Source organism: Mus caroli, unplaced genomic scaffold (assembly GCF_978045245.1).
Source record: "Mus caroli unplaced genomic scaffold, Mus_caroli_1 scaffold_5, whole genome shotgun sequence".
In the NCBI taxonomy this organism is placed as follows: domain Eukaryota; kingdom Metazoa; phylum Chordata; class Mammalia; order Rodentia; family Muridae; genus Mus; species Mus caroli.
The window spans coordinates 94,361,520-94,387,420 of NW_028227260.1; the positions used below are offsets into that span (position 1 = coordinate 94,361,520).

Below are 25,901 nucleotides of genomic sequence, written 5' to 3' on the forward strand. Positions count from 1 at the left end.
TAAATAAGTCTTAAAAAAAAAAAAAAAACTGTCTCCAAAACCAAAACAAAAAAGTGGCCTTTTAAAAAAGATTTATTGTATACAGTGTTCTGCCTGCATATATGCCTGCACCCCAGAAGAGAGCACCAGATCCCATTACAGATGGTTGTGAGCCACCATGTGGTTGCTGGGAATTGAACTCAGGACCTCTGGAAGAGCAATCAGCACTCTCAACCTCTGAGCCATCTTTCCAGCCTGAAAGTAGCCTTTTTTCCTTACAAATTCTTATCCTTTTAATCTTGACCCTAAGGAATTCCCAGGCACTTGAAGTTGTTTCCAGGAAATAGTCTTCTCCATGAAAACTCAGGATTGAACTTTAAGGATTTCCTTTTCTAGAAGATGCAGGACTAGAGGTAGCTCCTATCTAGGTGTGACCTACCTAGGCTCAGAGTCCTTTGGGCCTCAGATCTATATGAATGTAGAGTTCAGGGAACTCAGGTGCTAAAGAAGGGACTTGAAGCACTAATACATGGATGAGATAGCAGAGAAGGGAGTCTTCCTCCAGAGTGCCTTCTTTTCTGATGGTTTCTTAAAAGACAGATTGGAGTTGGCACCACAGAGGACTAGAAGATTCCCATCCAGGGCTCCCACCAGCATATATATTAGGTCTAGCTACCTTTTTCAATGTTCCCCCTAAGGTACCCTGACCTACTCTACTCTACCTTCTGCTCTCCTCCAAGTGATATTAGACATCTCTACCATAGGTACAGGGTCAAGGACATAAGCGCTCATAGCTAGTAGCCAGGCCTCCTCCAATCAGAGCAAAGCTCACTACCTAGTACCATCAGATATTCATACCTGCAGGGAAACAAGGTGCTCTTCATGACACAAAGAAGCCCCTGGCCTCAACAAGGAAGGGAATGTCAGCTGACATTCCATACTTTCCAAGCAGGCCAGCCTGTCTCCACTTACCCAAGATAAATTGAGATGTCAGGGCCACTGGTACTAGAGGCTGAGGTGCACTGCCCACCCCTAGCTGGATTCTGCCCCTGAAGCTGTAACAGTGACCATGCAGATCGAGCAGGGTAGACAGATATGGCAAGTAAACAGTGACTTCAAGGCCCCATAGCAGCCGTGAGTGCTGGGACTGGGGAGAAGCTGGGAGAGGTTGCTTGGTCAAGACCCCATGGAAAATGCATTTAGGAAACACAAGATGACACAAGGACCTGGAAGGAGGCTTAAATAAGTATTCCCTTTCCATTCCAGAGCCCTGTCCAAGCCTGAGGATTTGTCCTCGTTTTAAAGAACAGTATAGCCAGGCAGTGGTGGCGCACGCCTATAATCCCAGCCCTTGGAAAGCAAAAGCGGGTATATCTGAGTTTGAGGCTAGCTTGGTCTACAGAGTGAGTTCTAGGACAGCTATGGCTATGTCAAAAGAACCTGCCTCAAAAAATAAAATAAAATGAATGGGTGAAATGAAGAATCCTTTCGTGTGGTCTGTGGAAGAGGTTGACATAGGATCTTATTCCATAGTTCAGGCTGGCATGGAACTTGCTGTGCATCCCAGGCTAATCTCAAACTCATGATCTTCCTGCTTCTACCTCCCAAGTGTTAGGATTATAGGTGTGTACCATACATCTCGTAAAAATGACCAAAATATTCTATAAATTTAATTCTAAAAGTGTTTTACAGCTGAGGAGATAGCTCTGTTTGTTGATAAATATGTTTGCCTTACAAACATGAGATTATGACTTTAATCCCCAGAACCCATATTTTTAAATAACTATTTATTCATTATTAATGAATTAGTTAATTAATGAGTAAGAACACTGTAGTTGTCTTTAGACACACCGGAAGAGAGCTTTGGATCCCATTACAGATGGTTGTGAGCCACCATGTAGTTGCTGAAAATTGAACTCAGGACCTCAGGAAGAATAGTCAGTGCTCTTAACCACTAAGCCATCTCCCCAGCCACAGAATCCATATATTTTAAAGCCCAACATTGACAGTATATATGTGTAATTTCAACACTGGAGAGTTAGAGACAAGTGGCTCCATGGGGCTCACCAACCTGCCAGCCTAGTGTACTTGACAAGTACCAGGCCAGTGAAAGATCCTGTATCAAATAACAAAAAAGTTGGACAACAGAATGACAACCAGGGTTGCCTTCTTGTTTTTACATGCCTCCCTCCAACACAAATATGCTATAAAATAAAGCGCAGGTTCTTACAATGCAGGCACTCCAGCTCCAACATGTGGACTTTTTTATTGTAAAAGGGGAAATCAGTAATGCTAACTTCAGGTCAGGGAATAGCAACTTCCATCCTCAGAGTGCTCTGGCACGGCCACCTGAGCCCTGGGGACATGGAGGCACGCTGGGGAGAGCCAAGGTCATGCCCACTTTTGGATGCTCACCGGATCTGGTGTGAGGAAAAGGGGACACATAGGACAAGGAATGAAAGCCAAGAAATAAAATAAGCAGGATAGGCTAGCATATCACCCTATTCTCTATTCCCTCTCCCTCTGTTCCTCTCCCTCTCCCTCCCTCCCTCCCTCCCTCCCTCCCTCCCACTCTCCCTCCCTCGCTCCCTCTCCCTCTGTGTGTGTGTGTGTGTGTGTGTGTGTGTGTGTATCACAGGAGTCTTGCTATGTAGCCTGGGTGGCTGGAACTTGTGCTCGTCTTGCCTTAGCCTTCCTAGTGGTGGGATTACAGGTATGTGCTACCATTGTCATACTAGCTATCTCTAGTTTCCTAGCAAGATGATTGCAGGGCCACTGAGAGCCAGGATGAGTCCTACTCTCTGACTGAGTCCTAGTCCAGCAGCAGAACCACTAAGAAGAGTCTTCCCAGCACCTATCCTTCCTGCCTGTCTTCCCTGCCTCCTTACCGTGTACTTGTCCCATTTCTTTTCTGGGTCATAGGGCTCCCAGCGACTGGCAGGAAAAATGTGCTTGTTCTTCTCATACCAGCTCCTGAGCACTACTTTGCCTGCATGTGACTGAGGAATGAAGGTTGTGAGTCAGGACCATCTTACCTGACCTTGCCTTCCTGTGACTTCTCCCCAAGGTTAACCTCCCTGACAGGTTCAGGGCACCTTTGCCTGCCCAGTGCCATGGCACTGTCATACCTCATCCTTCTCCACAGTGGCATCACTGAGCAGTCGTACATCATCATGAACGTCGAAGTTGAAGAGTGGCCCTGTAGGAGAGAAGCAGTAAGCTCAAGGCCATGCTATTCTCCTTCCAATATGTTGGAGCAAGTTATAGGGTGAACTAAGATAGAATTACTCACCACTTTTTCCTCGTGCCTTGGTAACGATGAAGTCATAGAAGCTGTGATGCTAGGAGCAGAGGATGAGAAAGACCAGCTTGATAATCCTTCTGGGGTCCTATCACCCACTACTCCCCATACCTCTACCTGCAGGTATCACTGCGTTCACCAGCCCTGGAAGAGTGCACAGCAGTATGGTGACTCTCCTATGAAACCACAGAGTGCATGACCCAGGGTTGAAGGAACTCACATGGGGGATGATTAAATCCTCCTTGATGTACATGAGCTGTTCCACCCCTGCTGACCTACAGGAAAAAGAGGAGAGGATGAACAACATCAGAGTTGGCACAAGGGGCCAGGAAGTGGTGGCCACAGTAATTTAAGCCTTAAAGTTTAAGGGAGGCTGTGTAGTTTAATGAATCTGGGATGGGAGTTCCAGTGTCCTCCACTTCTGGACCATACCACCAAGGCAGGGCTCTCTCACCTATGCTTTCTACAGCAGGAAGGTAAGAAAAAAGAGCAGAGCTCTCCCTTTTGAGGAGTTTAGTGCCCAGCATTACATCTTCCCAGCTGTGGAGCTGTGGAGTCAGCAGGGTTGTCTGATACCCTGGCTGGGAAGTCAGCCTCTTCACAGATGCACAGCACAGGCACACACAGTGCACACTGTGCTCACCTGAGCTCACTGAAGTCTTTCCGCAAGATCTCTAGTGCTTTCTGTAGGAACTGCTGCATCGTGTTGCCTTTCTTCATCTGCAGAAGTAGGTATACTTCAAGTTGAGAAGGAAAAACAACAGCCCAAAGAAATACTTCCAAGAAAGCAGAGACCCACCCTGCTACCCACAGAGGTTTCCCAAGTCAAGACTGTCAGTTACTTTCCATTGAATTTAAGCCAAGGGAGGCCTTCTACTGCCTACCTTAACTGTGCGCCGGTGCCCAGAGCCATCCCAGTAACTAAAGGTGATTTCAATCTCTTCACCTACAAAGAAAAGTTGCCTTATCCAGGTGGTGGTGCAAGCCTTTAATCTCAGCATTCGAGAGGCAGAGAGAGGAGGATCTCTAAATGAAAGGCCAACCTGGTCTACAAAGTGAGTTATAGGACAGCCACAGCTACATAGAGAAACTCTGTCTCAAAAAACCAAAACGAGTTGCCTCTTGGTCTCCAGACCATAGCTTACAGTTTCCTTGGGGTATATAGGTACATACCTTTAGGTATTTGCAAGAAAACTGTTTGGGCCTTAGCCCTGTTCTCCCGCTGCCCCAACACTGGACCACACATTGGGTCTCATGTAGCCAAGGCTGGTTTCAAACTAGCCATGTAGCTAAAGATGACCTTGAACTTCAGACCCTCTTGCCTCAGTCTCCTAAGTGCTGGGTGACAGACAGGCCAAGCCACCATATGTAGCTATAGCACTCACTCTTGATTTTTTCCTGCTTGGCTTCCCACTCCTGGCGCAGCTCTTCCCGAAGCCGATTCTCCTCCTCCTAAGACAAAATGGACAAATAATGAGATTCAGGGCTGTTCTAGGTGCAGTATTAACCTAACCCTGGGCCAGAGTCTCCACCAAGTTCATGATCAACACCAAAGTCAGTACCAGGGCCAGGCAGTTTTTACCTCCCGGTCCCGGTCAGGCAAGAAGCTTGTGTCCACATCAGGGTTCTTCCCCAATTTCTTTTTCTTTGTGGTGATCTCTAAGGCAAACAAAACAAAGAACATTTTATTTTTTCAGAAAATGATTCTGTGAGTTTGGTTTTAGACATAATCACATTTATGTAGCCCTGGATGTAATTCTCTATGTAGAGCAGGGTGGGCTCAAACTCAGAGAGATCTGCCTGCCTCTGCCTCTCAAGTCCTAAAATCAGTGTACCAACATGCCTGGCCTGAAAATGATTTTGATTTAATGAACATTTATGAAGTCTCTCAGGCTCTTGGAGCTTGCTTTAAGAACTACTGACCTGTACAGCCATGGTGGCACATACCATTAGAACTAGCACTTTGAAGAATAAAGCCAGGTGGATCTAAGTTTAATCCCAGCTTGGTACACACAATGAGTGCTAGACATGCCAAAACCACAGAGAAACCCTTTCTTAGAAAGAAAACAAACAAAAAACAAAACTAACAACCTAGATAAATAATAAACATGAACTAAAACAACAACAGGAAAAATGCCAGGGCGCTGGGTATCCAGGTCCTTGCTAAGACCCCAAAATGAAATCTCCAGTTGGAAGGGGAAGATACACCAGGCTACACAGAGAAACCCTGTCTCGAAAAACAAACAAAACAAAACGACTATCTGAAAAAACAAAAACAAACCCCCAGCGATACACAGTGAGGTTGATAACCTTTCCACTAGTCTGTGCAATATAGAACAGCTCCTAAGGTGGAAGCAGGATAAGACCCTGTCTCAAAATAAATGAAGTAAACAAAACAAAACACAACACTACTTGACACATATACCCCTGAGTACTACTGAATATGTATCTAGCTAAATAAGGAGTAATGGTATTACTTCAGATACTATTGGGTTAAATGTAGTGCTAAAATGACTGTGGAAGGGAGCAGTATAGTGGTTCCCCCTGTGCTGTAGGGAAAGCAGCAATTCTGAGTGCCCTGAGCTCATCCTGACCCTGTGGCCTGGCAAGGCACAGAACAGATGTGCATGCATAGGGTTGTACTTTGGAGGCACAGGACTTCAGCAAGTGTAGATCAAATTCACCAATCACAATTAATCATTGTCCAGTGGCTGCTTGTGGTGAGCAGTTACCCTACTTGACAGTGTATTCACAAACATTCCCATGACTTCAGAAAGATTTAGCAGGCAAGGCTAGGCCAGATTATATTCTCCCCTTCTCAAGTTTATCCTATGTGCTGCAAAAAACAGCTTCTGGATCCTTTTAGACCAGGCACTAGAAGTACTGATAACTTCTCACACTGGTGGCTCCTATAAAGGGGCTATTGGCCTAGCTCTGACTCAGTCTCATGCTGACTGAGGCTAAAATTAAAAAAAAAAAAAAAAGAGTGTGCTGCTTCTTTGCTGGCCCAAATGTCAGCACAAATGCCAGAAGAGAGCTCTGGTGGGCTGTACCCTCACCTTCCCTCTCCAGTTCCTCCTCGTACATAGCCATCTCTTCCTCCTCTTCAACTCCCTCCTCCTCTTCCTCCAAGGTGAAGGACAGGCTGGAGATCTTCCGCTTGGCCTCCTTCTTGCGCTCCTTCTCTCGAAGCTTCTCTAGTTTCCTACCAAGGCATGGGTAGCCATCATGCCCCATGTTCCTGCCCTGAGGCCCCTTCCCTGAGCCAGAGCCACTGTGTGCCTAGCATGGGGTCCACCCAGCACAGGCTGGATCTCCGAAGCACCCTAGTCACTTCAAGCTCAAGGGCAGGACTCTGTGACACATCAAGCACGGGGCAGAAAGGAATGGGGACAATGCAGGCTGTTCAGGCACCCAGTAAAAAGAAAGGGCTCAGAAAGGACTCACCACCTTTACAGAGGAACAGAAAGAAAGATAAACCTGGAAAGTGAGAACCAGTGTGGAGCTCAATAGATACCACAACTGCTCCCAAAGCAGGAAATGGGTTCTCCCTATGGAATGGGAATGGAACAGCCTGACCCACCCCCAGGAGTTCCCAAGCGCTAAGCTGCACTGTGAGGGGAGAGCTGCTGAGAATGGGGAACCCACAGCTGTAGCTCCTTTGACTGCTCCTTTTTTGCCAGCTGTTTCTCTCGCTCCTTCACCAGTGCCTCCTGTTTGGCCTTCATGTCATTCAGAGTCACAAGACCTGTGAGGCAAGAAGACATGGGAAGAAAGGCTAGTCACCCAGGGCCAGCAAAAGAGTGACACCTGGGACTAAAAAAAGGTGGAACATGTGTCCTGCTCACCCACAGTACTGGACTTGAGCTCTGCTTCCACAGCATCATAGTGTGCAGAGAATTTCTTGTCAATGTTCGATTTCATTATGTTCTCCTGCAGAGGAGGGACATATCTATCAGTGAAGGCCATCTACCACTCCATTATGGAAGTGACAGAGTAGCTGTGGGTCCTAGACCATAGTTCAAAATTTGTGCCTTAACATGCTATGACATGATCTTAGAAAAGAAAGACACCCTCCCTTCCTTTTCTGACTGGAAGGGTCCACAAAATTGGGAAGGCTAAAGGAACCAAAGGAGGTCCTTTTCTTGGCATCCCTGAACTGCTCTGGCCCCCTCTTCAGGTCTCCTGCTGGGGACCAGCACCCCCTCAGTAGTCTGTAGCCACCACCCTACTCACCTTCAGCCTTTTTCCTACCCAGCCTTTAAGCTGAAGCTCCTGAGACCCAAGCCATGGGATTTCAGGAAGAGATAAATGGGGGGAAAAAAAAGAGGGATCAAAATGTCCAGACCCTGGAATTCTCCTTTTTGGCCCAGGATGCTGTCAGCAGCTCTCTGGAAGGCCACTGTTCTTCAGCTTGGCCCCATATTAATAAGTGCCCTGTAGGTACTCTGAAGAGATCTCCAAATGAGTAGCCAGCAGAGACAAACTTCCAGATGCCAATGAGGCCAGAGCTGGAGGACTAGGTGTCTATACAAGCATAGCAGAGGGTGGACAATACTTCCATCTGGCCGGGCATGGTGGCACAAGCCTTTAATCCCAGCACTTGGGAAGCAGAGGCAGGCAGATTTCTGAGTTCGAGGCCAGCCTGGTCTACAGAGTGAGTTCCAGGACAGCCAGGACTACACAGAGAAACCCTGTCTCGAAAAACAAACAAACAAACAAAAAAAAAAAACCAAAACAAAACAAAGCCAAAACCAAAACTAACCAAACAAACAAAAAAACAAAACAAAACAAAAAAACTTCCATCTGAAGACTGGTTTGGGCGTTTGTCTTCTCACTTCCCCAGATAGGGCCTGCTCTCACCTGAAGAGCTAAGACCCTGCTCTTCTCAGGAGTCTTGCCCAAAGGATCAAGCTGTGGTCAGCTTGGTATCACGCTTCTGAATGCAGTGACCACTCACTAAACAAACCCTGGGGGAAACTCTAGTACTCTGTAAATGAGTGAGACTCAGTGGCATACCCCTGTGCCTCTCCACAGGAAATGAGGTCTTCCCAATAAGCATTGGAAGGCTGGAAACATGAATTACGGAGCTCTGTACTCAGGAGTGCCAGGGAGTCTCACCCAACATCAGTGTGCTCCCAATCTCTGACATGGACCAACACTGAGCCCATTTTATAGATTAGACTGTCTGGGCTGACTTCTGTTACTAGAGATGCACAGCAAGTCTCGCCACCAACGCGGGGCCCGCCCTCCGGGCACTCATTGCCCGCTGTTGAGGTCTCCCAGAGACAAGTGGCAAGAGACCGCCAGGGGGTCCGCGCGGAGCGCAAGCTCTGAGGTGCCCCCGCCTGGCCCACACCTCTGCAATCCTCTGCTTCATCTGCTCCATTTGCTCACGCTGCTTCTCCCTCTTCTTCATTAGGTGCATGGCGCGTCCCGCCTCGCTTGCAGCGCCCTTGTACTGGGCCATGGTAGCGGCAGCGGTTTCAGCGAAGGCAGTGGCGGTTTCAGCGGAGGCAGCGGCGGCGGCGGTGGTGGCGGCGGCGGCGGCGGCGGCGGTGGTGGTGGCGGCGGCGACGACAGCGGCAACAGTGACTTTTGCTTGGAGAAGTCGTGGAGACGACGGCGACGACAGTGGCGGCGGCAATTTAGTCAGCTGATGTGTGACGTCAGCCACCAGGGAACGTGCGGACGCAGGCCCTGCCCTACGCCCGCGGCTCTGACACGTGATCGCACATCGCCCCGCCTCAAAAGAGGCCGGCCGAGTTCATCCCACACCCGTTGCGAAATCACCAGTCCTTTCTGCTGGCTCCTTGTGACATGGAGTTGGGTCCTCTAGCTTCCTGTACACCCTCAAACTTAAATGCTATCTTAAGCTGGCCCTCCATTCCTCCTAACTTCTTTCTGTTAGTCCCAAGGCTGAGGGCGCTGCTCCCGACTTGGCTGATGGAACTCTGAGCCATGTCTCAGTCAGGTGTACCCCTTCCCGCGGAGGCTGTTTTTCCTCCTGCTTGGTCACACACTGACACAATTTGGTTGCTTGGATTTTTTTTTTTCCCGAGACAGGGTTTCTCTGTGTAGCTCTGACTGTCCTGGAACTCACTCTGTAGACCAGGCTGGCCTCAAACTCAGAAATTAGCCTGTCTCTGCCTCCCAAGTGCTTGCTTTAAAGGTGTGCGCCACCCCTGCCCGGCTGAATTTTTTTTAACTATCATTCAAGGCTAGGTCCAGGTCCCTTTGCTTCCCCAGGACTGAGACTCCTGATACCTTCTCCTCAAAAATTTGTGGAGCCCGGCGTGGTGGCGCACGCCTTTAATCCCAGCACTCGGGAGGCAGAGGCAGGAGGATTTCTGAGTTCGAGGCCAGCCTGGTCTACAAAATGAGTTCCAGGACAGCCAGGGCTATACAGAGAAACCCTGTCTCGAAAAACCAAAAAAAAAAAAAAATTGTGTGAGGCAGAGGAGATGGCTCAGGCAATGGTGAGTAGTGGATATTCTTCCAGAGGACCCAGAATCGATCCCCAGCATTCAAATAGCTCACAACTGACTCTAACTCCAATTCCTGGAGATACTGGCTTCTGCAGGCAGCAGATGTGCAAGTTGTGCACACCCACCTAGGCAAAATAGCCATACACATAAAAATTTAAATGTGTTTGTTTACATGTGTGTGCACAAGCCACTGAACATGTGCAGAGGTCATATTGTGGAATCAGTTTTCTCCTTCCACATTTACATGGGCTCCAAAGATCAAACTCAGGGTCACATGGAAAATATCTTTATGCATTGAACCATCTCACCTATGCTATTCTGCTTCGGAGAGGTCAGTATAGCCTTGAACCCAAAACCTGCACATCTGACTTGTGATTTAGAAACCACTAGTAAATGATGACCCATCCGACACCAGATGACCTACTTCACCTGCCTTGATCCCAAAGCTAAATTGCCCCAGTCCTGCAAAACAACCTTAAAGCAAAGAACCTAAAGACCCAGACGTAAGTTTCAACAGTTTTATTGGGAGGTTTTTGTTTTCTGTGAAATATACTAGAGCTTGGGGAAGGGGACACATTCACTTTGCAAGGTAAGGGTTTCCCACCACTAAAGGAAAAGGCATGGGGCAGGGTACACTGGGGTTTGGATCCACTTTCCTACCTCCTTCTGCTTTGCTCACATTACTTTTTCTCAGTGAACACAACACAAAAGAAATTCAAAACAGATCAACCTCCAGAGGGGGTCACACCTAAATCTTCTCCCATCCCAGGCTTTGCCAGCACTGGGAGAGGCCAGGACAGCTCACTCTACAGCCCTAGGCTGCACAGAAAGGCTGAGGGCTTAGACAATTACTCCAAAGTTAATAAATTAGAATAAATTATAAGGAGGAGGAGGAGGAGGAGGAATGCAATTTTGTGCTGGGAGGGTCCCTTCTCTCCAACACCTAAGAGTTGGGGGAGGAGATGGGGTATCTCCAAAGGCCACTACATTTGGGACTAAGAGCAGTGGGGGTGGGGGTCAGCTTTTCCTCCACTCCTTCCCAAACAGCAAAATTGGGGGTGCGCGAACGCACACACGCATGCACACACGCATACACACGCATACACACACACACACACACGCACAAAGTTCTCTTTCCCTAGAACAAGGACAGACCAAGAAAGAGGATACTATCCAACTCCCATCTCCCAAACCATCACTAAGGTTAAGGATATGGTCAGTGAATAAAATCAATAAGGTGGGTGATTGGAATGTGGTAGGGGAAGCAGAAGATGCTGGAAACAAGGATGCCTAGCCATACCATCTCCCCTGCCCTAGAGAAGGACATACAAGTTGGGGAGAGGGGAACAGGGGCTGGAGGAGGGGAGTCAGCAATCACTGATCAGCTTCTCCAAAGACATCATTCTGTTTGCGCTTCATGTTCTCAAAATCAAAGGCAGAACCAGCCATGCGTTTGTAGATATCTTTGATGTCATTGCAGGTTGTCTCAAAGTGTGTGGTAGCATCATAGGAGCAGGAACAGAACACCTGTAAATAGGCAGAACCCCAGGGCTCACGGAAGTCAGGCAGAGGATCTTGGATAGACAGCAAGAACCAAGGGTGACTGGGACAGCATTTTTACCTGACTCTCTGAACCATCATCAATGGGCTCATATAAATCACTGATAGCCACAAACCTAAGGGGAAAATGGAAGAAAAGAGAGAAGAGAAAATCTCATAATGGGCCTTGCCCATTCCTAATCCCCAGCCTCCCCATAAAGTTTCGTTCAGCCTCTCACTTCTGGTCAATGGGTTCCAACAGCTCCAATGCAGGTTCAACTTCCTTCTCTGGTTCTGCAGTCTCTACAGTGGTGCTGGCAATGGCGATGTATTTGCCCTGTGCAGCCACGTTGTGTGCATAGGAGATCATGCACACATAGATGTCTGACCATGGGAAGCCAATTGGTTAACATGTACCACAGGAAAATGGCCACACAAAAAAGTAGTTCCTAGGGGCTAGACAGGAATCTGGCCCACACGCCCCTGCTCCCAACCCAACATGTAAACAGCATTCGAACTGTCATTTTCATGAACAAGGTAAGAGCCCAAGCCATCCAATCCACAGATATTTTGTAACAAAATGTCACAAGAATCCCTAAGATTTCCTGTGAGAAGAAATGCATAACAGCCTGGCCTACCTGACTTCCTGTTGACCTGGTTCTGAGGGATGATAATTTGGCAGGAATTGGCATCATTGGTATTCTTGATGGGGTGGCTGAGGATACAGATGATGCGAATAACCTGGCCAGCCTTTTGCACACGGTCTGGGATGTAACTGGGATCACAGATCAGCTGCTTGCAGCGGGCCACCTGTGAAGGTACCAGAAGGTTTTATACCTGTTGGAAAGTAAAGCCAGGCAGCTCTGAGCTGTCATCACTGCACTGTCCCTCCTGTATGTAGTACATAACCCTTTCTTTGAAGCTCAGAGAGATCAGCCCTCACATACAGGGCTAGGTGACCCTACTACTAAAACACAATGATCACAAAAATGGGCTTTTTTTTTTCTGTTGCTGGAGTTTTTATTTGAGACTGTTTGGCCCAAACTAATCTCAAACTCAGGATCTTCTTCTAGCAGCAGCCTCAATTCTCATGCCCCACCACACCAGGCTGAAGGATGGTTGGGGGGAGGCGGGTAGGCATGTTATCTCAGTTGGTAGAGTGCCTGCCTATCATGCATAAAGCCCCAGGTTAGATTCCCAGCAATGCATAAACCAGGTATCTTGACACACACCTGCAATCCAGCATCAAGAAGGTGGAAGCACAAGGATTAAAAGTTCATCCTCAGCTACATGCAATATCTGAAGCCAGCCTGGGATACAGGGCACCCTTTCCAAAAGAATACTTTCAGGACTACAAACCATGTGACTTCTGAAGGATACTTCCCGATTGATTTACATTCATCTGCCTTGGCTCCCAAGTACTGGAAAACAGCGGCGTGCCATTACACCTGGCATTTTGAAGGGTATTTCTTTTTTTTTTTTTTTAAGATTTATTTATTATATGTAAGTACACTGTAGCTGTCTTCAGACACTCCAGAAGAGGGCGCCAGATCTCGTTACGGATGGCTGTTAGCCACCATGTGGTTGCTGGGATTTGAACTCTGGACCTTCGGAAGAGCAGTCGGGTGCTCTTACCCACTGAGCCATCTCACCAGCCCTGAAGGGTATTTCTTGCCAACAGGAATAACTATGTAGAATTTCCTTGACCACCCAGTCCCTAGCTGTAAGGTTCTTTCTCAGGGTTAGGCAGCAGCAAACTCACCAGTACTAAGGCTCCCTAAAAACATAGCCCTGAAAAAGACCAAATCTTACCCAAACCATGGTAATACAAATGTATATGGCAGGCTTACCTCTCCCTCAGATTTTACACCCACCACCTTGCCATTTTCCATGATGATGTCATCCACTGGTTTGTTCAGCATGTATGTTCCCCCATAGATGGCACTCAATCTGTAGTAAGGAAAATGACAAGGGAGTCTTCTCAGGAGAATGGTGACCAATTCTACTCTACTCTCCCCACCCCACCAGTGGGGTAAAGAAACTACACAGGTAGACAGAGTTCAATTCCAACTGTTTCAGGTGTCTCTCCCATAAATTTGGGCCCATTTTTGGCATATTCCTTCTTCTCTGGGTGTTTCCATCCATAATATTCTGTTCTGCAAATGGGTCAATGGAAGGTAGCATGAAGGAGTAGCTCCACATAGAAATGGCCCAGGAGTCAAGAATAAAGAACTGTCAGTAAAAGAGCCAGCCCCCAGGGAAGCCCAGACTCAAGGTTCTGGGGTCCTAGACTTAGACCTGGTACTACCAAGAGCTAAGGGAAACTATGTTCATGGTGACCTAGTCCTTTACTTTGTATTTCATCTATTTTTTAAATAAATTTTTTATATTTATTTATTCATATGTGCGTGTGTTTTATTTACATGTATGTCTGTATAGCACATGTATGCCTGATGCTTGTGGAGGCCAAATGAAGGTTTTAGATTCCCTAAAACTGGAGTTATTGGTGGTTGTGAACTACCATGTATGTTCACGTTGGAACTGAACCTGGATCCTCGGTATAAACAAGTGCTCTTATCTGCTGAGCCATTTCTCCAGCCTCTACTCTGCTTTTTAATGCACTAGGGCAGTGCCCCCATTACCCAGGGATGGAATAATATACATGAAAAGTAGATGGGGAAGTAGGAGATGTCTCAAAAATATTCAAGGTAATTTCCATTCTTGGCCTTAGTCTTACTAGTAATACTATCCGAAAAAGACAGATCCTCACCTGGCAAAGCCCTGCGGCAGCTCACCCAGGCCATATAGTGGGTATAAATAGGGGCTCTTGCCATATCGGGCCAGGGACTCGCTGTACAACTTGATGCGGTTAATAGTCTCAAGACATGGCTGATCCAGGTAGCTGGGGAACAAGAGCCAAGGAAGATGCTTTGGCAGCAGCACCCTTGTTCACCTACAAAGACACCAGCCAGCCTTCCCACCACCCTTTGTGACCTGGCAAAGATGTGGGTCAAATGGAGAGGGATTGAAATGGAACAGGTGAGTCTGGAACTGAGCACAAGAGACATGCAGGGTGGGCAGTAGGTACAATAGGCAGGTGTGGGGAGGGCAAGGTGTGAGCCAGAGAAGGGGCTCCCATCACCAGCCAGCTTTCCCCTCACTCATCAGTGCGGTAGAGCGCCAAGGCATGGCCAGTGAAATCAATGACATCTTGACCCAGGTCAAACTTCCGGTAGACATCACGCATGCTGGTGTTCTGGGGATCAACACCCTCAAAGGTTTTGGGGTCATTCTCATCAAAGTTTGCCACAAACACCAAAAATTTTCGGAAGCGTCGTTTTTCAAACATGCCCATCAGATCTGAAAGAAAGGCATTGAGAAGACCCTTTGTATTACTGGGACATAGAACTCCTCTTTCCACCAGAGCAAGCCAAGAAAGTTGGTGTACTGGCTCCCACCAACACTCTGTCATGTAACACTACCCCACCCTTCTTGATCTCAACTTCCTTTTTGTAGGAAGAAACCCTTCTAGTTCCACTTAGGGATGCTACAGGGGCAAGTAGGCCCTTTGACACAAAGGAATCCTCTTCTGTGAACTTCCTTTCTGGCAGCTTGCCAGGATGGGTAGCACTGTCCAATAAATACACTATAAAGTAAGGGTCCTCTAGGACTACACCGAGCTAAGATTAGGTTCAGGCAAAGATGAGCCTTTTGCCTAACTGTCCTGAAAATAGTCTGTCTCATCCAGCCCCATTATTCTCTGGTTAAGGAGACTCATACTCACTAGAAGCCAAGGCCTCAGTTTCGGTGGATGGCACTTTGTAGATCTTGCCCCCCTTATATACAAAGCTGCCCTCTACCACCTTGAAGTCCAGATATCGAGTCACTTCTGTATATAGTAGCATCTTTACCAGCTGACCTGTGTCCAGAGGAAATAAGGGACATTGATGTGTTTTCCTTCAAAAACTCTCAGTAGTCTGACTGACCATATTCTTGAGATTGACCAATCTCTCCTCACTCCGTCTTCCCACTCACCACCCCCAAATCCATATACAGCATCTTTTTAATCTCTCTCACCATTGGCCATGAGGAATTTGGGGATCAAGTCAACATTCCAGTCTCGGCCCCGGCCCATTGATTCAGGGGGCCCTTCCAGCATCTGAAAGCGCTTATATAGCTGTAAGCAGGACAGGAAAGAAAGAAAAATGTCAAGGACCTGCCCCTCTTTCCCACTCTCCTGCCCAGTACCTGAGAATTACTTTGCCCCCTTATACCTATGTGGAAGACTAACAAGGGATCTGGGTCTAAGCCCAGGTCTAAGAATAAGAAATCTTACCTCCTCCAGGGGTGTGATGGAAGAGCTCTCACCCCCATAGTAGGGGTTTCGGTCCATGTGCAACACCTTCTTTCCATTCACAGACATGATGCCAGACAGGATGCATTCCTGGGGAAGGAGTGGCATTTGCAGCTATACCCCATAACCCTCCAACTTGCTTCATGCCCACCACAAATTTTATAATGCGGCTCTTTTCAGTGCCTAAAACTGGGGGAGGTGAAGATGGCTTCATATGATGTTTCCTTTACAACCCTGCTGAGTAAACTACTGGAGCATTAAAGGAGGTTCGGGGGGGGGGGGGGCAGAGCTTTCAGCTTCCAAGTCTTCCAGCATCAACAAGCCAAGAGAAGTATCTACTTCTCTGAGCCCACAAAAAGACAAGACAATGAGTCTACAAGAAGAACCAATTCAAAGGACCTTTGAAAGAGAAGGCCAAGTCCTTGAAATCCCAGGCCCCACCCTGCTCCTCCTTCAAAGGGCAGGAGCCCCTGACTCTCTTCTGGCCCTATCCACTGGTCTAGACTCAGGGTTCAAACTAAAAAGATTTAGGCAGGGTTGGGGGGGGGCAGGGGCGGGGGCGGGGAAGAGACAAACACCCTCACCAGTCAGTCACTAACCCAAGGACAAAGGCTGAGGATATATATATTCAGTCTGAGATCTCCATGGGAAACCAAGTTGGGGCAGAGGTAACGTGGTCACTACCCCCCACCACACACACACACACACACACACACACACACACACACACTCCTGCTGTTTCTGGAACATTCCATGGGTTTCCTATCCCATCCCAAAAAGCAGAAAAGCATGATGAGGGCCCACCCTTGAAAAGTCCCCATACCCATCTTCATATTCCATCCCCTAGTTTGATCACAAGATGGTAAGGGATGCTAATCAAGGCCTTGGAGCAGGTGATGAGTTCAGGCGCAGGGTGGGGGCTGGGTGCAATGGTTCCACTGTGTGTGTGTGTGGGGGGGTGAGTTTTCCACCTCGGTGATAAAGATAGGGAAGATGAGGGGTCTGGGGTTAAGAACTAGGGTGCAGGAACACAGGACAAAGTGGGGCCCTCTACAGAGAATTGGGAACTGGCATCGACATCCTAGGGTGAAGTAGTGGGGTTGGGCATGGGGTTGGTTTTCCCAGGGCTGGAGCCAGGAACGCAATGATGGGAGGACGGATCGGATACCGGACTCTGCATCAATGCGGGATGGAGTGGGGTGGGGAGGGATGGCATGATGCAGGGCTATGAGAACCTGAAGTGGCACTTACGGTAAGACCTGTCCCCAGCACAATCACATCGTATTCCTCATCCATGATCAGGCCTTGGTACCAGCGTCTGCTCTGCTCCTCCTCCTCCTTCACCACAGCAGCCGCTACCACTGCCTCTACTATTGCTGCTTCCGCTACTGCCGCTGCTGCTGCTGCCTCTGCCGCTGCTTCTGTCACCGCCGCCGCACTGAACCAAAGATGGCGTCTGTCGGTTGTCTCCTGATCCCTACGCAGCGTTAATGAGTCCCTCTCTCTCCTCTGGCCCCGCCCCGCCCAACCAAAGTCATCATTTCCTTGTTTTCTGGGAGGGCTTCTGGCACCTGGGTCTCAGCACCAGAATGACTGCAGGCGTTAACGGGGCTCTTCATGAGCCCAGAAAAATACGGGGCGGGGCAGGCCGGCAGCAGGTGCTGAGTCCTCCGAAAGATCCTTGCGCGGGAGCCGCGCGCGCCCCGCCCCGCCCCGCGCGCTCCCGTACCGCCCCCTGGGAGAAACACAAGGCATGGAAGCCCTGCTGTGTGTTGTTGCAACTGGCAGTAGTGGAGAGAGCTACCATTGTCAGGATTCCTCCCAAGGCCAGGAAAAGTAACAAGCCTCTACTCTAAGTAGGTTTATTAAGAGTATCAGCTTACTGAAGACCCTCCCACCCTTCCTCTCTCACCTCTTGCCTGACTGGACTACATCTGAGCACTTCTTCCCTTCAGTCAAGAAAAAAAATCTACTGTCCAGTGCAGAAATGAGTGACACGAAGCCCAACACAAGGCAACACGTATTTATTTTATTAGGAAGGAAACAACAGAGCAACCCCCACACACACACCTCCCCGGCCTCTAGACAGGCAGTCTTTATGGTATTAATCCAGAAACCCAGTGAGCACAGTTTGTTCACCAATCCTCGTGGTGGTTTCTTCCTTCTCAGGCCACAGAAATAAACCCCAGTGTACCACTCACTCTTAACACATCACCCCTCCCCCCCAAAAAAACATAACAGCTAAGCTGGACAGACAGTCAAGTAGTCTTTCCACACCTCTCAAATTCAAGGAACCTCAAGTTCATGGCTGTTGCTGGAAGCTCCATAAAGCTTGGGGAGTGAGCATTTACTACACAAAAGCACTATAAACAGCAAGGAATAATAGCAGAGGGGCAAGAATAAATAAGGAGAGAGGGGAAAGGGGAGACCCTAGAATTAAGGTCCCTTCCCCCCTTGATGATGAAGCCTGGAAGATTTATCTAATATCTATGTAGAATACACTTTGTTGGTAGAGATGGGGGATAGCCACAGGGGAGTCCCTCTCCAGGTTAAAGAGGAAGCAAGAGAGACTGAGGGTGGCGTATGTAGGGTTCATGCTATAGTAGGAAGAGGACAAACCTTTCCATCCACTGTGTCACAAAACAGAAACATGACAACCTAGACACCAATACTCCCTCAATTCCTCTCAGGTATATGTCACACAATCTGGGTCAAAGTGATGGTGGGGCCCTTGTGGTCATCAAAGCGATCCATGGTCTTTAGGCTGAGTATCATGTGCAAACCATAGGTGAATATGAAAAGCATGAAGAGGGTGGTGAGCAGACCCATCCAGATGCCCGGAGAGAAGAAACCAGCACAGTCGCTAGCATAGGAGAACTGTTCACCAGTCACATTGAAGGCCTGGATCTAGGAGACACATAGACATGGATCAGATGGTTCCACAAGGTTCCACAGACAGCAAGAGCTGGGATTCTGGAATCAATGAATAGTCTATCCCTTCAGAGACTGCACAGGGCTGGAACTCTCAGCTACATGCTCAAACCATACTGAGATTCTCTGGGCCCTTCTTCCCTCCCCTTACTGCCACCAGCTTGGGGCCCATCACCCTTTCAATACCTGGAAGTTATGAAGAGTCATCTGCCAGAGTGAGGGCACGTTGGTCACAAGGAGATTGCCTTTCTTGCTCACACTGCTGACGTACTCACAGTGGAAAGAATAGATGCTAGGTCCTGTGACTTGGGAAACATTGAAATGGGCAACAGAGCCATTGCTGTGGATTTCAAGTCGTTCCATGGCAAACCAATATCGGGCAGACACTGGGTAGAAGCGACTAGCCAGAATGAACCTGGGAGGTAGGGGATGCAGAGATCTCAGATGAACAGAATAAAGTGAAGACACGCCAGCCCTGACAAACTTCAGCCAACAGAACTTACTTGAATGTCACTGTTGCACCAAAGAGTGGCTCATAGGTCAGTGAAAGCCTATGGAACAAGGCAGAGGAGTACTGTCAGGCTCTAGAAGGACCTTAAGAAGGTCCTCATCAGGTTGGCTCCAACCTAAGCTGCCCTAGATCCATCCTTATAGTCACCTGCCAATATAGTGTCCCCATTTACCATATGGGAAAAGTAAGGCTCCAGTCATAACCAAATCAGGAGCAGTTGTGAAGCAATTAGGTTTCACATCTCCAACTTAGGATTCCTTCCTCTAGTTCTGAGTCCCCTAGGCCTCCTTCTTGGGGTTATTCATCTGCCTGCTGAGGTTTCAAGGGTAGGAAACCTAGGACTGGTTTTAACAGTTGGTTTGATATTTGCCTACATGCAGTCCCAGGGGTTGGGTTCAAAGACGGGCCAGGATCCCAAGGGACTATGTGGTAGTAAAAGCTCAGGACCCAACAACCAATGCCTAAAGAAACATGAGAAGGCCAAACTCTTAAGAGGCTCCCTCACCAGTAACCTCCCAGCAATATCACCCTGTGATACTGTGACATCTATCTCCTTGGTGACCATACCACACAAAGACCTTCTTCACCCCAAACGTGTGTGTGTGTGTGTGTGTGTGTGTGTGTACACATAATCCCACATCCTTGTCCTGTACTGAGCTCACAGTGACAGGAAGACCATACGTGATAGGATAGCCCTTCCTTCTCTTCCTACAACCCTTACATGGCAAAGGAGTCATTCCAGAAGGAGCCGGTCAAGTTAAGATTCTCCACACCAAAGGTAAGGGAGGTCAAGTCTTTCCACTCGTCTTTGTATGCCACAGAGAAGTTTTGTGCCCAAAACAGGATCCTTGGGGCAGTGTCATTGTAACTCACAGGAGGATGGATCGCAGGTGATGCCACCTGAGTCTGAAGCAGCTGGCGACCTAGACCTCCAGCCACCATGGTTATATCACGGGCCACCTGTAGAAACATCCAACAAGCCTTCTCTCAACAGCCCTAAAAACAAAACCTAATCCACTGGATTGGTATTCCTTCCCCACTGGGTACCCTGTATACCATCTGAAAGTCCCCAGACCTGATATTCCATCTCCCTAACGATCACACTGCCCAAAGTGGCTCACAAGCAAAATGAAAAAAGGCACCATGGATAGAGGAAGCAATCCTCTGTCCATTAATCCCCCAAACTGAAGGCTCCTGAGTGATCCTGCCTGTGACATACCCCTTCATCTCTAGTCACACTCACCACATTGCCTCACACCCCCATTCCCCAGGGCCCCTGCTAGAAGAGTACATACTCTAGAAGGGCGGACTGCAGTAAGAGCTGCGGTGTAAGGGACATCTTCAGACTTGAGTGTGCTCAATACCTGTCCGATGACCTCATCTGAAGAGTGAAAGAGAACAAAAAGCCAAGTCACCAGGTAGCTTGCTTAGAGAAATACTACCCATTGTCTGCTTCAGAGACCTTCTAGACTATGAGAATTCAGTGCTGTTAGTTTCCACTGAGGACCTCTAAAAAACAGGCATTTCTCCTTCTACATACTCTGCCAGTCTCTCTGGGGACAATTGTAGCTCTCTGATGGCAAGCTAAACCTAAGTAAACAGAACAAATAGTGACACAGAGAACTCCAAATCTACACAGCAGATGGGACTGTCCTTTACCACAAAGAAGTACTTTGCATAATGTTACTGGTCTATTAAATACAGCGATTCGTTGTACTTGTACAAAAATTAGATTTTGGGGCTCTTGCACAGGAGGTCATAAGGCACTTGGATATCTCTGTCAGGTGGAGCTGACTACAGAAGAACATGGCCAAGCAGCCAGCCACGATGTACTTGCTCAGCTGTCAGCCACTCTGAGAAACGGGGACAACCTTGTGGTAAGGAGAAACCAGTTCTATTTTCCTGGCCCAAGGGCAAAATGGAGAAATAAATTTTCCAGTAGCACACTCACCGTTACCTGTGAGGACCTCCTTGGGCGCCATCAGACCGGAGCTATGGATAAAAAAAGTGAGAGGCCCACAGGTTGCTCTGCTCTCAAATCCAAATAGCTTGCCTGGAGCAGTTCTCTGAAACTCACTACCTTTCTCTCAGCCCTTCCAACATTTCCCTTCCTACTAGCCCCCTGTGGATTTCATCTGCTGCTCTGTCATGCAGAGGCTTAGCTCAGCAACAGCTATCCCCACCTCCACACCTCTATTTGCTTCAGTACCCCTGCCTGAAATCCTATTCCCCTTTCCCCTATTTGCAACTATGTCTACAGTCCTATAAAGTGGGCATTAGTGGTAACAAAGTTTTCTCATTTCTGGAGGCCCAATAGGCCTAACTCAGTGGTGAATACTTGTAAGTCACAACCTGACAGGAGGTCCTATCTGTCACTTCTTGGCATAAAAGGAACTTTCTGTAAGAGTCCCAAGGTAGTGAACAGGGGAATACTGTCATCTTTGATTGAACTCTGCCACCAACAGATCCCAGGATCTTACCCCTATCTGAGGTGCAAGGCTGGAAGCCATGCCACCTAGGCTGTACCTGGCTGTGTAGGGCAGACGGATGAGCAGCAGGGCAGGAAGGCTGGCATTGAGCTTCAGCTCCTTTAAGGTAGCTAGATCCACATGCAAGGGACTAGCCCCAAGCTTCTCCTGTAGGTAGGTGGTCAGAGTGCTGATTGCATACCAGTCCACAGCAGGAAGCACCAGTGAGGAGGGGGCCAAGTCCAGGGCATTCTGATGGTAGAGAAGATGTAGAAGGCAAAGTGAGCCAGGGATCAGTGGACCTTATAATAACCACTAAAACCTCACCTGGAAAGCCACACCCCACAGGGACTGGATCCCACAATGAGTCAGAAAGTAAATGTCCCACATCTCCAAGCCTTGACAGTCACATCCCAAGCCCTCTACCCTCAAAGCCTCTAGTCCTCTCTCTGGGAGAGAACACAGAATGTATTGTCTTTCCTTTTGGCTGTGAGCAGACCCTTACCTCCAGGTTAGAAAAGGCACTGTCCTGCTTATTTCCAAACACACCACCGTATGCTGTGAAATCCTCAATGCTTAGCTAAAAGGGAAGCAGAAGAGATGTCCTAGGAGGCTGGGCAAGGAACAAAGACCAAGGGCCAGGACATGGAGGGGAGATTCTCCGGGCTAAGAAAAGAGTGAACCATCAGGACTTGTGGTGGTGAGTGGAAGGCTTACTCTTTTCTCCCAGCACTCTGAGGGCATGATGACAAGAAGGTGATCATAGGGTTGAGAGATTTATGCACAGCTGGTTTGTGATAACCTACAAAACAAGGGTCAGGCAGCAAGAAGAGCTGGGGAGGAAGAGGGAAGTTAGAGAAGAGGAAGAGGACAGCAAAGAACAATTACTATATGCCTCCAAAGAGGGAAGTACAAGTCAGAGCAAATGAACCTCTATACAGTTTGGGCAGGATCCTTTTCAAAGGAAGAAGTCCATGCCCCACCATTGTTGTTAAGAATGAGGGGAGACACGCCTTTAATCCCAGCACTTGGGAGGCAGAGGCAGGCGGATTTCTGAGTTCGAGGCCAGCCTGGTCTACAGAGTGAGTTCCAGGACAGCCCAGGGCTATACAGAGAAACCCTGTCTCGAAACAACAACAACAACAAAAAAAAAGAGTGAGGGGAGAGTAAGATATTAGAACAAAATGGGGGAAGCAGATTTCGGAGTTCTCAGGACCCTGGCAATGCCAATCTCATGCCCTTCTCTCTACATCTAAAAGTGTTTTCACTCCTCCTTCCCTCAACCCCCAGCTAGCTTCCTCTGGCTTCTCCCAGTTAGGCCCAGAGGCAATCTTAACCAGCTTCCCTAAACTCATTATGTTTAGTATACATAAGCCCAGTCTCCTTTCCTATGTTCCTCTCCTATATTCTGTGCTACATATGCAAGGCTTGCCTATCTTCCTACCAACCTTTCCCCTTGTGGCCTTTCCTCCATCTCTAGGTGACCTAGCAGATCATCTCCTAACCTTTCAATCACATACTAGGCTCCAGTCTCACAAGCAGCCCCTAGAACTGAATAAGAACACTCCCTTGCCCAGGGCCCTTACACCTGCAGTTCTCCTGCCAGTAATGTCCTGCCTCAAAAGTCACATGACTCCTTCCTGCCAATAAGATGTTATCTCCAGAGACCCTGCCTGATCTCACTGTTACCTAAAACAGTGTCCTTATTGTGTTGTCTTAGCCTGCTCCCTTCTCTAGACTAAAAAGACTGGAATCATAAACATGTACCAACTTAGCTCTCAGCCACTTGCCTTCCAAACACATAGCAAGCACTCCACCATTGTCAGAAAAGGGAAATGCCCTAAGATTGAGAGACTGTGGCGAGATGACTTATGTAGAATACTTCTCTCAGACTCCTGATATAGGTGGATATCTTCATTTTGCACTTATAGAAAGGTATGGTTAACAAAGATTATTTCATGCGCTCAAAGGCTGAAAAATGATAGGACTGAGTTCTGGTCTGACCTGTTATTTACCATCTTCTGAAAGGACTATCAACCAGCACAATTACTACCACCAACAGACACAGGAACTGAAGGAAAGCACGGACAGAAAGAGTCAGTCAGGCTACTATGGAGGAAGGGACAAGCAGAGACTTGACATCCTCTTGAACAATAATCTTATGCTACATTAGAACCTTCTCATAGTTCATACTCCTGCTCTAGGTGCAGACATCTGGAGTGAAAGGAAAATAGAATGCTGGCTCAGCACAAAACTGAAGGACAGCTCTGATACCCTCAGGCTGGAAGTAGTGTATTATGCAATTCACAATTCAGCAATTCATTTTACCTCTTCAACATTACTTTCCTTAGCAGTTAAAACAAGATAATGATATCAGTTGAATAGAGTGCACATACCAGGCTAAATAAGAGGTCATTTTCCAGTTATTCCTATTACGATTGTGACAGTTAAAAATTACAACACTGCCAACCATTAGCTATTATATATACATATATATATATACACACACATATATATACATATATGTATATATGTATATATGTGTATATATATATATATATATATATATATATATATGAATGAAACGAAACCTTGGGCAAGTCACTGATCTTATCCCAAATTGAGTCTTCTCATCTGTGAAACTGAGTAGTTATTCCCACCACACTACAGGACATCGGAAAGTAGTGCTTTAGTACTAGGTAGGTATCTGGTCTTTAATCCCTTGCTTCTTTTTTTTTTTTTTTTTTTTTTTCGAGACAGGATTTCTCTGTGTAGTCCTGGCTGTCCTGGAACTCACTCTGTAGACCAGGCTGGCCTCAAACTCAGAAATCCGCCTGCCTCTGCCTCCCAAGTGCTGGGATTGAAGGCGTGTGCCACCACTGCCCAGTTAATCCCTTGCTTCCTTAAATCAAGTCCCTGCTGTTTCTGTGGGTCTACTGTTCCCACTGAAGATTCTCCTACATATCTTCCCAAAAATCTAGCCACACCTGCCTACAGGTGGAAGGAGGTCACTACAGCTTCACCTATGGAACGGGCAGTAGGGGTGGGGTGGGGTGAGCTTCCCTTGGACAAAGACATAGCAAGCTACAGCAGACTCACCTTGTCCTGTAGGAACAGCAGTACATTACGGGGGCCCAGCTCCAGGGCAGGGTCTAAGTAGGTAGAAAGCTGCATATCGCTGGTGATATGACCCTCATGTGTGTCGGCCACAGGAGCCCACAGATTCCTGGAAGTGGACAGAATAGGGACTGTCAGACATGACTTCGTTGCTGGAGATCCTAACCCTATCGGCTCCCGGCTTCACGTGCGAGGCCCTGAGATCTGAAGGCTCGCCGTCATGAAGCGAGTTCCTGAATAAAAGACAGTCTCCATCTGGGCCTAGAAGCCTCTGGCCAAGGACAGCCCAGGAGTTCAGCAAAGGCGACTCATCCACCGCGGCGCACCGCATGGCACTCCCGAACCCAACCTGGCCCGATTCAACTCAGCCAAGCCGGCCAGCCCGACCAGGCCTGCCCCTGCCCGCTCACCGGTCACTCGACCACAGTACCAGTGGCACCTGCTGCTCCGTGGCCACTGCTGCTGCCACTGCCACCAACGACAGAGACAGCCACATGACTGGAGCCCGCCCTGTCCCCATCCGTATCCGAGATACCACTGTTGCCGCCATCATAGCCTCAGCTTTCAGTGAGTGCCTGGGCCTCTGAGGCCACTGCAGATCAGATGACCAGCACCTCCGCCCAAGCCCCGCCCTCTACGATCTGGGAGGGGCCCTCTCACATACTCGTCTGTGATTGGGCCAAGAGAGTGGCACTCATGACCACTCCTTTTCACTGGTTGGCTGTACGTGTTTCCAGTCGCGCACGCTCCTTCTGAGAAAGGAGGCGGGATCGAGCGCTACAGGCTGCTACTTGGTTCAGCCAGTAGCGCTGGGTTGATTCTACAGCGCCCTATGCTTCTAATATTTGTCTTTTTCTGTTTTTATCCTTTTTGCTTAAAATCGCGATACTGGAGTCTTTTTCCTAAAGATAGACCCTCCCTCTGGTATAAAAGAGAAAATGCACTCCCTTTGAATGAAAAAAGGGTCCACCTCCACCATACCATCAGAACGCCAGCCAGCTGTTAAAATGGGCAGGATGGAGGAGAGTCTAGAGAAGAGATGTAGTATCAGAACAGGGGGGAGGGGGGAACCCTCCCTTCTGGCAGCCGAGTCTGATGGACAACATAAGTAACAATGTCAGGGTCATTTGGCACTTAAAAGGCAGGCAAAAGCTGTCAGAGCAGAACACTGTTTCTTTTTACTAAGCATCACTTGCCAACAGGCAAGGGCGAT

At 48.1% G+C, this 25,901-nt stretch overlaps 3 protein-coding genes across 3 annotated transcripts; all 3 read right to left on the reverse strand.

The window, feature by feature from the left end:
• Nucleotides 1-2,186: 2,186 nt before the first annotated feature.
• Fam50a (family with sequence similarity 50 member A) lies at nt 2,187-8,940 on the reverse strand. Its single transcript, XM_021153312.2, has 13 exons — nt 8,640-8,940; nt 7,129-7,213; nt 6,929-7,028; nt 6,340-6,485; nt 4,863-4,939; nt 4,666-4,732; nt 4,165-4,226; nt 3,924-4,000; nt 3,501-3,555; nt 3,272-3,320; nt 3,108-3,178; nt 2,868-2,978; nt 2,187-2,399 (listed from the first exon to the last, which is right to left on the reverse strand). Exons 1-13 carry the CDS (start codon nt 8,748-8,750, stop codon nt 2,391-2,393), a joined length of 1,020 nt encoding a protein of 339 aa, XP_021008971.1. The 5' UTR covers nt 8,751-8,940; the 3' UTR covers nt 2,187-2,390.
• Nucleotides 8,941-10,272: 1,332 nt separating this feature from the next.
• Nucleotides 10,273-17,289, reverse strand: Gdi1 (GDP dissociation inhibitor 1). The gene is made up of 11 exons (XM_021153429.3): nt 16,913-17,289; nt 15,644-15,751; nt 15,385-15,484; nt 15,092-15,226; nt 14,469-14,667; nt 14,078-14,209; nt 13,158-13,257; nt 11,946-12,117; nt 11,547-11,691; nt 11,390-11,444; nt 10,273-11,295 (listed from the first exon to the last, which is right to left on the reverse strand). Exons 1-11 carry the CDS (start codon nt 16,955-16,957, stop codon nt 11,143-11,145), a joined length of 1,344 nt encoding a protein of 447 aa, XP_021009088.1. The 5' UTR covers nt 16,958-17,289; the 3' UTR covers nt 10,273-11,142.
• Nucleotides 17,290-17,670: 381 nt separating this feature from the next.
• Nucleotides 17,671-25,326, reverse strand: Atp6ap1 (ATPase H+ transporting accessory protein 1). Its single transcript, XM_021153666.2, has 10 exons — nt 25,099-25,326; nt 24,671-24,797; nt 22,077-22,151; nt 21,630-21,823; nt 21,055-21,095; nt 20,399-20,484; nt 19,825-20,063; nt 19,096-19,143; nt 18,779-19,007; nt 17,671-18,568 (listed from the first exon to the last, which is right to left on the reverse strand). The coding sequence occupies exons 1-10, from the start codon at nt 25,239-25,241 to the stop codon at nt 18,359-18,361; spliced, it is 1,392 nt and encodes a 463-aa protein (XP_021009325.1). The 5' UTR covers nt 25,242-25,326; the 3' UTR covers nt 17,671-18,358.
• Between the last annotated feature and the right edge of the window lie 575 nt (nt 25,327-25,901).